Genomic DNA, 12,105 nt, shown 5'->3' on the forward strand with positions numbered 1-12,105 from the left:
AACCTGAACCAGCCAAGGGAATCCTGAGATGTGACTTAACCGCATAGTTTGCATGGAACATCATGGCGAAGGGTGAACGGGGAGAGTGTATCAAGAGTTTATCCAAAATAAAAAACGTCATTATCTGAAATCAGTATCTCATTATTGCTCAAACATAGAGGATCGAGTGGATAAAATAAGGTTGAGTGTTTTGCTGATGCAGTTTCTTCATTTATTAAAAATCTGACTGCTTCAAAGGTTTTTTCACACTGAGAATCCTTGAAGAGTTTTATTTCTGTCTTTCATGTGTGCTTTTGATTTGTTTAAAGGTAAAGACCAGCTTTTCTTGACAGTCAAATGCAGCCTGGGCAGGACAGAAATCCAGTAAAGACACCTTTTAAGAAAACATACAAGAACCCCTCTTTTCCCTAAAACCATAGGGTGGCAAAAACATGTCGCTTCACTAAAAGTGAATCAGAGAGAGACACTGATCTAGTTTAAACTTGAACAAAAGTGAGCTAGAAATTGCAGACAGAATGAACTTAAAGGTGACATACATCAAATGTGAGTTTCTGTTTAAAGAGCAGAGGTTAATATCAGCATAAGAGTTTTGCATCCTTCAGGTTGTTAGTGACAATATCGAAACATAGATACTTGAAATGATATATATGCTTTACAGTTATGTCTCTGTTTGCAAACCTCAGCGCAAGTTTCTTTTCCAGGACTATTGCTGCTCTGTTTCCACACTTTTAGTCCAAAATTTTGTGTGTTGACGGCATACAGTGATGTCATTTTGGCTACACAGACTCTTGTGATTGATGTCATAGTGATTTTTTGAAGTGTACTTACAAACTCTGTGATGGGGTCTCCAGTCATGGGAGCGTAAGCAATCCTGTACTGCCTCACAGGACCCTCTGCGTGGTCCCAGCCAATGGTGAGAGTGCTAGTGGTGGCATCAAACACACGCATGTTCCTGGGACCGCCACGCGGCACTGCAGCACAAAGCAAACACATTACCTCGTGCAACATTTAAACAATGTGTTTAATGATACATTGTGAGTTTCTGTACACTTTATCAACATTTATAATAAGTTACAAATAATTCAATCTGAGTTTAAAAGCCTTTCTCCTTTACTGTGACAAATCCATCCATGGGGCAGGCTTATTTTGTTTTCCAGTTTTTGTTTCACAAGTATTTCATGATTGAAGAGATGAAATAAAGACTTAAACATCTAAATTAAATTTAACAAACCACTTTTGCAAAGCAAATTAAGAATAGGTCTCTTTAGCCATAATAAAAATATAAATCTGTTTTAAAAGTATAACCAGTTTGGCTTGACCTCCGAGGCAGTGCAGTCTAGGAGATAATGAATGCCTTTTACCAAATTATTGGCGCATAATGTGGGAATCACCATGCAATGGAGATTCAGATTGAATCAATAAGTCACCCTTGAAACGTCACAAAATTTCTTAATTTATTGTTAAATATGATGAGATAGAACTTAATTATCATAAGGGCAACTGTTGGGAAATTATGGGGCAGAATTCATCTAATATTTTCTATTCATTTTCTGTAAAAATAAATAAATAAATAAATAAACCTGCCTATGTTATGTTGGTTTGTGTCAGGACAGTAAAGCTGCTACAACAATTTATTTCAGTCAGACAGTTGTTGTCGTTAGCCAGCTAGCTGATGCTAATATGATGTCTGGTCAATAAATGACGCAACTCTGAAATTCGTCATTCCATTAATCAAAACTGCATTATTTACTTTTTAAAGGTCATTAGGTAACAGAACTTACCAGGATATTCTCATCATTTTGACATTTCATTTTAACAGTCAATGAGAAAGCATACATAAAAGTTACCTGGATGTAACACTAGTTCAGTTTTAGAGTGCTTAGGTCGCCAGGTTCAAAGCAGAGCACACATGAAATAGAAATAACTAACACATTATGTTATTTAGCTGAAGTGAAAAAAAAAGTAAAGGCATCTTTCTGGTGCAGCCTGGTTGTCATATTAACATTACACACTTTTTCTGTAACTCCAAAATATTGCCAGAAAAACTTGTTTAGATAGTTTTGGTAAGTAGTCTCCTCTGGTCCTGTTAGTTCATTGTAGTAATTGTTTGTTTTATGACAACCACCAAATGTAAATAATAGTTTTGAGTGCCACTGAATCATTAAGTGCCACTCATGATAAGATTTGTTTAAAGAAACTGCAACTAGATATCAACACTGGTGGCCTTGCTTGTTAAGATGGACACCTGGTGCAGTAAACACTCATGCATATGACTCAAAGTAGATGTAAACAATGGTCTGTAGGAGTCAGTCTCTTGATTGTCTTGATTGAGTGTCAGCATGTGATATTGTGCTTACGTGTTTTGCCTTTGCCCTTGACCTGTGATCCTTCTCCGTCAGCGTACAGAGCTGAAACACTGACCGAGTAGGGAGTATCTGGAATCAGGTTGTCCAGGAAGGCATTGTTGGTATTTCCTGGAATGAGGACCTTTGTGGAGAAGAAACCCAAGGGTCAAAAAATATATATACATTATCATCATGTGGGGAAGCTTTGCCTATTCAAATGAGCCTCTTCATGCATTACATAAAGATCTGGCAGTGATAATGTACATAATGATCTCATTGCTCATCCCAGTTATTTCCCAAGCATTCTGCTGCCAGAGTTTTCCTGAAACACTAACAAAGGCCTGGGAGGTTAGACACCAAACAAATCATTCATTCAGTAAGTGGACTGACGGATAAACAGTTTCTGCGAGGAAGCGGCTGGAGAGCACTACGTCTGTCAGCGGCTCAGAGCAGGTTAAGACATGTAGTTCAACATGTTTTCTAACAACAAGGATGACTGCAGACCATCTCTTGTCACTGGGATTATCACGGCATCTATCCCCATTTGTGGGCCATGAAAATCAGAGCGTTACATCATGGGAAATATATCCGTTGGTTGAACTTGTGTCCACCCTCATCCAGAGCTTTTGTTTTGGTTAAAGCAAATATCTCAAAGAATTTTGGACCCAGAGCTTGTGGCAGATTGGGCCATGAAACAGGTTCCTCGGTATTGATGAGGTTGAGATCCCACAACTGGAAGTACATATACGCCTGCTGGACTAGGGTCAAATCCCTCCAGTCAGCTCCAACGTAAGGCCAATGTTCTTGCTGTCATCCTTTTAAAACATGATGAATTGCGTTAGACTGAAGATGCAGTCATAGATTCATTTCCTGAAGGCAGAGCTGCTCTCAAAGGGCTAAGATATAACTCACTGGTTGAGGTAAATCTTAATAAATGAAGCCAAAGAGTTTTCCTGGGTAATTAATGGGGTTATAAGAGGCATTGCGTTTACTGTGCTAAAGAGTTGACTTGAATGATCCAATTAAAAAGTAGTTACAACTTTATAAGTGCAAACTTTCAGCTGTGACATTTTTAAAAATGTAAGGAGTTAGCAGTTCAGCATGCTGAGATATCACCAAAACGTTCCACACAAAGGCTATACTTCACACCTGTAGCATCCTCTGGCATTTTATGCAACTGAATGCCATTAATCATAAGATGGGTATCGAGTGAAGAAGAAAGACAAAAGGTGTCAAATCAAGTATTGGTATCAATTTAAGGGTACTGGTCCTGGTGTGGTAATTCTTCAAACGATACCCAGCCCTATCAGCCCCCTTGCAACAGTATTCCTTCATGTAAACCACTTGTATCTGTCACACATACTGTGTGCTTGAGTTCCCTGAAAAGACAAGTTAAAAGATGGGGACGCTTGTATTATATGGTTAAGTGCTTTGCTGGTACCTATGTATATGATCAAAAGCATGTGGAACCTCTGATTAATGGAAATCTTAATGCTACAAAAAACAATGAGCCCTGACCTCAATCCCACCCAACACCTTTGGAATGAACTCTGAAAGTGAGCCAGACCTTATCACCCAACATCAGAGTTGGACCTCACTAATGCTCATGAGACCAAATCCCTGCAGCCAGGTTTAACATCTGGTGGAAAGACTGAAACCGGAAGCGTGGAGACTGTTAGAGCAGCAGACAAATGCCCATAGTTTTAGAATCGCATGTTCAGCTATCACATGTGGGTGCAATCTCACAGTTTCCCCATTGGCCATAAAGTGTATATTTTCTGGCTGCCAACTTCAGTTTAATTCCGACCTAGAAATTTCTCTTTTAAAACAGCACTGACTCTTAGAAAAAAATGTAAAATGAGGCCAGTTTGAGCTCAGTTATATTGAATTAGTCATCAAGAGTTGGTGAATTTTTGTATTTCTGAGCTCATCTTTGTGTCTGCTCTGTATCTTTGCCAAACCAATTTCCTCTAAGACCAAAACAAAATCAAAGTTAATTAAAATAGAATACAACAGAAGTGAAAATAGATAGAGGAAGTGGTGACTATAAGGGATAATAAACCACTCAGTGTGGGGAGTACACGGGATGATAAACTGTACAGTAATATTAGCTTCACAGCATCATCAAAGCAGACACTAATCATCAGAGCAGCCAAATTAGATTACAGCCTCATGGCCCCAAAAACGTCAACCATAGGAGCTTTCACTGATGTCAGTCACAGATGTATCCGCTGTGCAATATTTCTAAATTTCAGTCACAGAGTTCAGACTCTTTCTTGGGAAATAAAGCCCCCCTTTGTCTCTCTGCAATCCAGATATTTGCACTGGTGCATGAAATCAGTGCTGATGGAGGAATACAAAAAGCTGACAAGTCATGATTTCCATATTTAAGAGCTTCACAATAAAAACTGCAGCTCAAACATCTGTGCAATATTAATGTGAACACTTAGTGAAACATAATAGGAATGGTCAAAATGGACAACCTGTTGTTCCCATGGAATAGACCAACCCAGTGAAAGCTTTGATCCTACTTTGATTTCATTGGTTTAATCAGATGTGGAGAAGAGATGGATACAACTTTATTTGAACTCTCAAGACAACTGACGGAGATGCAACCTGATGTTATGAGTTTAGTAACACTGGATAGTTCACATTCAATATGCAGCTGTCCGGTGTGAAAAAAAGATCAACGGCTGAAAAAGGACAACTCCAAAATCAGGAGCTACAAGTCCCAAAATCAGGCACAAGTCAACACATCAAGCCAAATCCAAAGTTAAGAACAAAGTCAAGGCCAAAAAGCTTCAAGTCAAGTCCCAACCTACAGGTCTAAACTCTCAATTTAGCACTAAGTCCCAAGTCAAGTCTCTAATCCAGTCCTATGTCAAGACAAGTCCAAGACAGACAGTTCCAAGTCCTAAACAAGTCATGTAAATACAGAGTTTTTATATCTGAATGTGATAATCTGAGGCTGAAACACGCTCTGTCGCAGCTGGTCTGTCGAGATGCACCTTTACCTTCTGCTCCAGATAAAAAGGCTGAAGTCCAGGTGAGGTCACAAGACACTGGTATTAAAGTCAAAGTCTTTTTAGATTTAGTAAATTTTAAGTCAACAGATTCATGACTCAAGCCTGCGTGAGGCCCGAGTTATGAGACTGGAGTCTATACCTCTGCTATAATCCTTTTCATTTAGCAGATTTTACAGTTGGCTCTTGTCTGTACATTTATGTAAAATTATAAGTCTGTTAATCAATTAGTCAAATTCCCAGCTTCTCCAGTGTGAGGACAACCTGTTTGTCTCTGTTTCATATCTCTGGAAATTGAATATCTTTGGGTTTTGGACCATTGCTCGGACACAACAGAGCATTTGAATCTGTCACCTTGGTTCTGGGACATTTTCATAATTTGTGCTCAAGGCTAGATGAACAACTGATTAATAGAAAAAAAATAAATAATCGACAGATAAGCTGATAATGAAAATGATCGACAGTGGCAGCCCTATCTTGCATGATATCTTCTTTATCTTTAAACAAGCAAGATAAGAACTGCTTGTGGGATGAGATAATTCCCTTTTTTTCCCCAATATAATTTCACTTATCTCATGAATTTGCTGGAGCCACGTCACATCCAGCAAGACTTAACCCTGCAGCCTTTGCAACAAGTGGATTTGCACTGAATGAAAAGATTATCTGATCTCACTAGCAGATTTTTTTAAGTGAAATATGCTACATTTGTAGCTGTAATCCTTTGAGAGCAGACACAGTGATCTCAAGAGAAACCACCTCTTCCTGCCCTGAAGGCAAATTCTGCTGCTAATGAGTATGTGTTTTAACAGCCTGCAGAGAGTTACTTACCGACCCAGTGGATCTGGGTGCACTCAAGGAAGAATACACCACACGGTACTGCTGAACCTGGCCTGAGGCGGGCTCCCAGCGCACGTTCAGGCTGTTAGGGGTAGGGTTGTACACCTGGATGTTCCTGGGTGGCATGCGTGGGACTGCAGGGTCACAGAGGTTAAGAGAAAGTGGAGTGAGGAAGAGAGGGACATGTTGACTTTCTTCACTTAGCAACCAAATATCAATACGAAAGGTCTGTTCCAAGTACATCCCATTTTAGGACCTAGAAAATGACGGCTTATGCTGATGGATTTACAAACACAAATGATTACATTCCTGCAAATGTCACTGTTGGTAAGTAAAGTGCTAAACAGAAACAGAGCCAATGTCAAACCAAGGATTAGATTGTCAGTTTAGGTTTTGCATTTTTAAAGGCTACAGAACCAATTTGAAACCAAATTCTTTAAACAGTTTACAAAAGGTCAGAACACCGGTGAACTTTTTAGTTAATTTAAAAAATAAATCTGTTACTGTCTGCTGTGTTCTGTTTAAGCTTGGAATTAAAACAAGCTGATGCTGGAATAACTTCCAAAACCTCTGGCTTTCATCAAGAAAAAGCATTTAATGGAAGAATAAATTGTCTTTGCAGTGGGACACACTGCATCACAGTCAAACTTGAGGTTGGACTCAAATGCTGAATGCAGCAGAAGTCTCCTGCAGGAAAGTAATTTTATAGCGTCTATGTGGAGAATGTGTAGAGAGAAGTAGCACAGTTTTGGGTTTATGCAAAAGCCCTTAACTTCCCGTTTAAACCAAACCAGATGTGCAGATCCCCCTGGTATTTGGAGCTTTACCCAATAAAACAAAACTAGATGCAGTAGGTAGATTTTAACAGAGCCTCCTCTTCAATAAGGACAAAACCTCCAGAGCAAAACTGTTTCCCTAATGTTGTATAACAGCATTGAATAAATCGTCATTTAATACCTACAAAATACAGACTGTGTCAGAATGTTTTACTTCTATCATCCAAGGACAAAATTGCCTTCTATCCTTCAGAGACATTATGTAATCTTGATCTAATTTTGTGTTATTAATTGTTTTATGGCAGTAAGCTACTTTTTTCCCTCTACACTTTGGACTGAAACTTTGTTTGTGTCCAGACAAAATGTGACAAATTCCTCCTGGGATGCAAACAGTAAAACTGGACTGAGTTACTGGTAATAAAAGATCATTAACGTCACACACAGGCTCATATCCACTGATAGACTGACTCACAGTGAGGACCAGTATGTCACTGCTGTGACGGAGAGATCGCCTAACCTGCCAACAGAAGCAATAACAACCTTTTCAAATAAATGAATGACAAATAAATGATTTTTTAAAAATGTTGGATTTAGCATGAGCAGTCAAAGTTTCTCTGGCTGTGCTTATTCAGACTAGACACAGCACTGCTTCAAAAAAACACTACAGGTTATGTTGGTGTGTTGGTGATGAGATAATGAAATATTTCACCCTTTTTTTTACTTTGAGAACACACACACAGCGAGGTGCCAACCAGCGTGAGTTTCAGTGCAAGTCCATTAAAATTAAAACAGGCTGCATAACTCCAGTGCACCATATTTCATTCACCAAATGTTTGAATTATGGGGAACCAGAAACAGACCCACAAACACCACCCTTATAAAGGCAAGATAGCCAAAAACCTTTGTTAGCAACCTTTGGTGCTTCAGAGGAGAACTGTGTGACGTTTTTTCATCTTGATTAAATATTTCATCTTACTTCAACCTGACCCAAAAACAATCCCCAACCAGTTTTCTCTGTAATGACTAACTATAACTTAAGCTCTAACCACTCCCACAAAGGGCAACAGAAACTATTCTAAGGGGGAATGCACTTCGACACAAGAACATTTGGAGTAATACATCTGTGAGCTTGAACATTTAACTGAACCACAAACACTGCACAGTTAGCATGTGTTTCAAACTTACGGCAACATTTAAAGTAAAGGAACAAGGCGGCACTGAGCTCGAAACATGTTGGAATCATGACCCCAAAAATTCAAATTGGAAATAACCTGTCCACAAATGACCTCAAAACTGACTTATAAACAAAGAGCATCGCCTTACATCTGGATGACTCGTCAATTAAGCCTCAGAATTATCCTGACAAGAAATGAAATATTCAGGCTTGTGTTTGCCCGCTGGAGAGGTCTGTGGAATCAAAAGTCTTGCCTCACTCGCAGCTTCCCAATTAAAAAACCCCAGGATGCATTTTCGCTGACTGAGCATGGCATGCTGTCTGGGCAGAAACAAAACCAACACACATAAGGATGTAAAACCACCCAGACGACTCAACCCTCCTCCAAAACAGAGAATGTCTCTCCATCCAAACTTGTCAGTTACCAACAGTAGTTTAAAAATTCCACATTATCGCTGCTTTATTTTTTGCCATCAATCACTATGAAACTCCTCAGCTTCTCTTTTGTTCCATCCACTCATCCTGAGGTTTCAAGGCTTTTAGTGATTTAGGAGTTTGGGCTCATTTTACAGATAACAGTAGTTTTTCCACTGATAGTTCACTTGGGAGATACTCTTTGTCTATAAAGATGTTCCTGTTGTCAAGCATTGTAAAAGTAAAAAAAAAAAAAAAAAAAAAAAAAAAAAAAATCTGAAAATGGTGAGTTACTTCAGTCCAGGAGACTTAAATTCAGGTTCATTTCGGGGAAACACGTGCTGAAGATTTGCATTAGTACAGAGACACAAACTTTAAACATTTTTTCTCAGTAAAGGAATGACTCCTCTGTCTCTCTGCAGTCCTGTACTGTTGGCTACTGGCAGCTGCTCAATAAAACTGTGACCTTTGACTTTTACTTCACCACAGGGGGAGGTGTCCATTCTAATGGCTGTCATTTTAAAAACCAATATGAGTAGCACTGGTGTCAATTATACAGATGTTAAAGATGCTAAAAGTGGTTTTGTACCCCAACTTCTCCCATTTTTAATTTAAATTTAGAAGAGTCAATAAAAGTATTGACCCGAATTCACAGTAAAAAGATATTTTTATGGACAGTGCATTTGAAAAGGTTGTTATATTATATCCAGGACATTAACATATTACAACAACAGATAATTAAATGTGGAGGAATGTTTATAGTGCATCTTTTTGAGTAAATCAGTTCCAAAGTCTTTTAGAAGTCCAATTTAATTTACAAGAGATTTTAACTTGCGTTTTACTGCCACAGAAAAAATTAAGTCCTGATGAGTGAAAATGTCTTTACTGCAGAAATGGACCGCAGACTGAATTATCCTTCAACAGCTGTCATGGAATTTTACAATGAGGAGCTAAAGAATGATTTGCAAAGCCTGACAGGAGCCTGTGGGTATATGATAGACAAAATGAGGAATTAGCTGCACTCAAAAACATCTTTGGACTAGCAAAACAATTGTGGGATTTATGTCTCACTTTAATGGAAGTACTTCATGTGTCATTTTTTATGAGAGAAAATGCTCAAAAGATGAGGACTTGGAACATTTTTCCCTACCGGACCAGTCTAATTAAAAGTTCTGCATTTTCAGAAAGTTGTTATTCTAAAAGCAGATGTTTGAAAAGGGGGGTTGTTTTATAATCAGGCCATCTATGTGCTACAGAGGGAGCTTGTTACTTTGAGAAAGTGTTAACCTTAATGTTGCTAGGATAGCAAGTTTCTACATGTCCATTTAAATGTGCCCTATAAGCTCAGTTTAACACCCAGGAATGTTATGATGCTTGTGTAATGTTTTGTTTTGTTTTGTTTTTTTTGAAAAATGAGCTCCCAATAGACGAAATGTTTGTCCTGGTGTCTTTCCTGCAACAATTTCTTAATTAAAAAAAGGGACCCTTGTCAGATCATCTTTGAGGGTGTCTTCTATCCCTTGTTATGCTTCTGGCACAACTGTCATAAACATTTGACCTGGATTGTTCAGCTGCAGCGAGAATGTTGTTCCAGTGTCAGATGCACACTGAGGTCTGATCAGGACTTACGTGTCTTTCCCTTGTCGGACTGGCGCAGACCTTCTCCCTCTGGGTAAACTGGAACCACAGTCACAGTGTAAGGAGTATCTGACAGCAGATTCCTCAGTACGGTGTTGGTGGTGCCGCCTGACACCTGCTCCTGCTCACACACAAAACAATATTATTACACAATGTTTCAAAGCCCAGAATAAACTTAATTAAAAGAATACTCCACCTCCCAAATAGTCACTTGTGAATCAACTACTAAATTTGTCAAGAACATGCATTTTGATTAAACCCTTATATTTAAAACACTTTCACATAAACAGTCTCGCGCATGGATGAGAAGAGCTCCTGTGCTGTTTTTGCAGAACTGTTGTAAATAATAAGGTTTCAGTGAAAATACATGTTTGGGAAGTACTGAAAATACGACTGGATAAATGAGATTTGGATTTTACAACACGAGTTGTGTGCAAGTTTGGAAACGGGATGTTCTGATATAGTTTTGCTGTTGTTAAACACAGTCCCTGTGAATTCAATTTATCAAGAATATCTCAGTTTTTGGATTCTCTGTTCACCATGGAGGCATGCAAGAAAAACAAAGTTTTCTTGCCGAATTCAACGTATCACGAGATGAGTAATTAATATATAAATGGTCATTTGGGGAGGGAAGTATTCCTTGAAACTGTGGCTCAGCAAACAACATAACTGCCAAGACAAAAGATTTATTGTAAGTGAAAACAAGGACTATGTTCGCACATTGTGCTGGGATATCATAAACAGCAACAAGTAAAGAAACTGTTTTAACTCGCATATAGAGTTACAGACACCCCTAATACGCTTGTCGACACTCATCTTTATGGACCCTCTTTGATAACATCAAAAAGTTACAAGCCTGTGATGAAGCACAGGAAGTCAGTTTAATGTCTCACCATGTCCTCGGCGCCTCCAGCTGCAGGAACATAGAAGATGCGATACTGGCGGACGTTGCCCTCCGCCGGCTCCCAGCGCACCTTGAGGGAGCTAGTGGTGGGATCAGTAACCTGCAGATTCTTTACACCTCCCAGAGCCTCTGTAAACACCAGGGAGAGTCACAACATGATTGTCAATATTTTGATTGAGTTATAGCAACAGTCAGGTCAGACCAGCAGCAAAAACATAACTCTCTCTTTGACCTTATCGGAGCAACAGATGTGGAAGGTTCAACAAGTCTGTTGTCATAAGTCAATCACAGGAAAGTGGCTTCTGCTGACATTCAAAATATTTTTCTTTGATCATCTTAATTTCCTGCTATAATCATTACACCAAATTATCTTATTGGTGCTTCCCAACAATCTGTCTTTATATAACACAGAGACAAACCTGAGGCAATCAGGTTATACTTTCTTTGATACACTCACCTTTCCAGTATTATTAAGACCATTTTTACTTAAATGTTTGTTAGTGTATCATTTGGTGTTAAAATCGTTTTATCTTCAAAACGAGGCAAAAACGTGACATAGTTAAGAGTTGCATGTGGTCACAGCTGCTTTGCTATGGCTTAACTCACTTGTCTTTCCATTCTCTGACATGCGTTTCCCCTCCGCATCAGAGTAAATAGGCACCAGTGTCACTTTGTACTCTGTGTCCGGCCGCAGGTCTCTCAGCACCGCGTTTGTCGACATTCCAGATACAGGAGTCTGTACATGACAAAATGACAAAATAACACACGTTCAGTAGTTAATAGTTGGTATTTATTTACATGTCTTCACTTGCGTCTCGGCGCAATAAGCACTTTAAAACCTTTTATTTTCCCTAATGTAGCTTTAATGTCGGAAAAATCATCTTATTCCACACTGTCTGGCCACTGAGGCTATATGATGTTTATTCAAACGCAAGACTCCATGTCCATCAGCATCTTTGGAAACTTTGCAATCTCCACTAAAGTTAAAAATGAA

The 12,105-nt window shown here is 38.9% G+C and overlaps 1 protein-coding gene across 4 annotated transcripts in view; it reads right to left on the bottom strand.

The window, feature by feature from the left end:
* col12a1b (collagen, type XII, alpha 1b) overlaps positions 1-12,105 on the bottom strand; it is a 154,960-nt gene that overhangs the window by 48,186 nt on the left and 94,669 nt on the right. For all 4 annotated transcript variants that reach the window (XM_049591030.1, XM_049591031.1, XM_049591029.1 and 1 more), the window contains 6 exons: positions 11,718-11,847; positions 11,101-11,240; positions 10,199-10,328; positions 6,197-6,339; positions 2,358-2,487; positions 829-971 (listed from right to left, as the gene is read on the bottom strand). In XM_049591030.1, coding sequence (XP_049446987.1) covers positions 829-971; positions 2,358-2,487; positions 6,197-6,339; positions 10,199-10,328; positions 11,101-11,240; positions 11,718-11,847 — 816 coding nt within the window. The remainder of the gene's footprint in view (positions 1-828; positions 972-2,357; positions 2,488-6,196; positions 6,340-10,198; positions 10,329-11,100; positions 11,241-11,717; positions 11,848-12,105) is intronic.

This window comes from Epinephelus fuscoguttatus, linkage group LG11 (genome assembly GCF_011397635.1).
Source record: "Epinephelus fuscoguttatus linkage group LG11, E.fuscoguttatus.final_Chr_v1".
NCBI lineage: Eukaryota > Metazoa > Chordata > Actinopteri > Perciformes > Serranidae > Epinephelus > Epinephelus fuscoguttatus.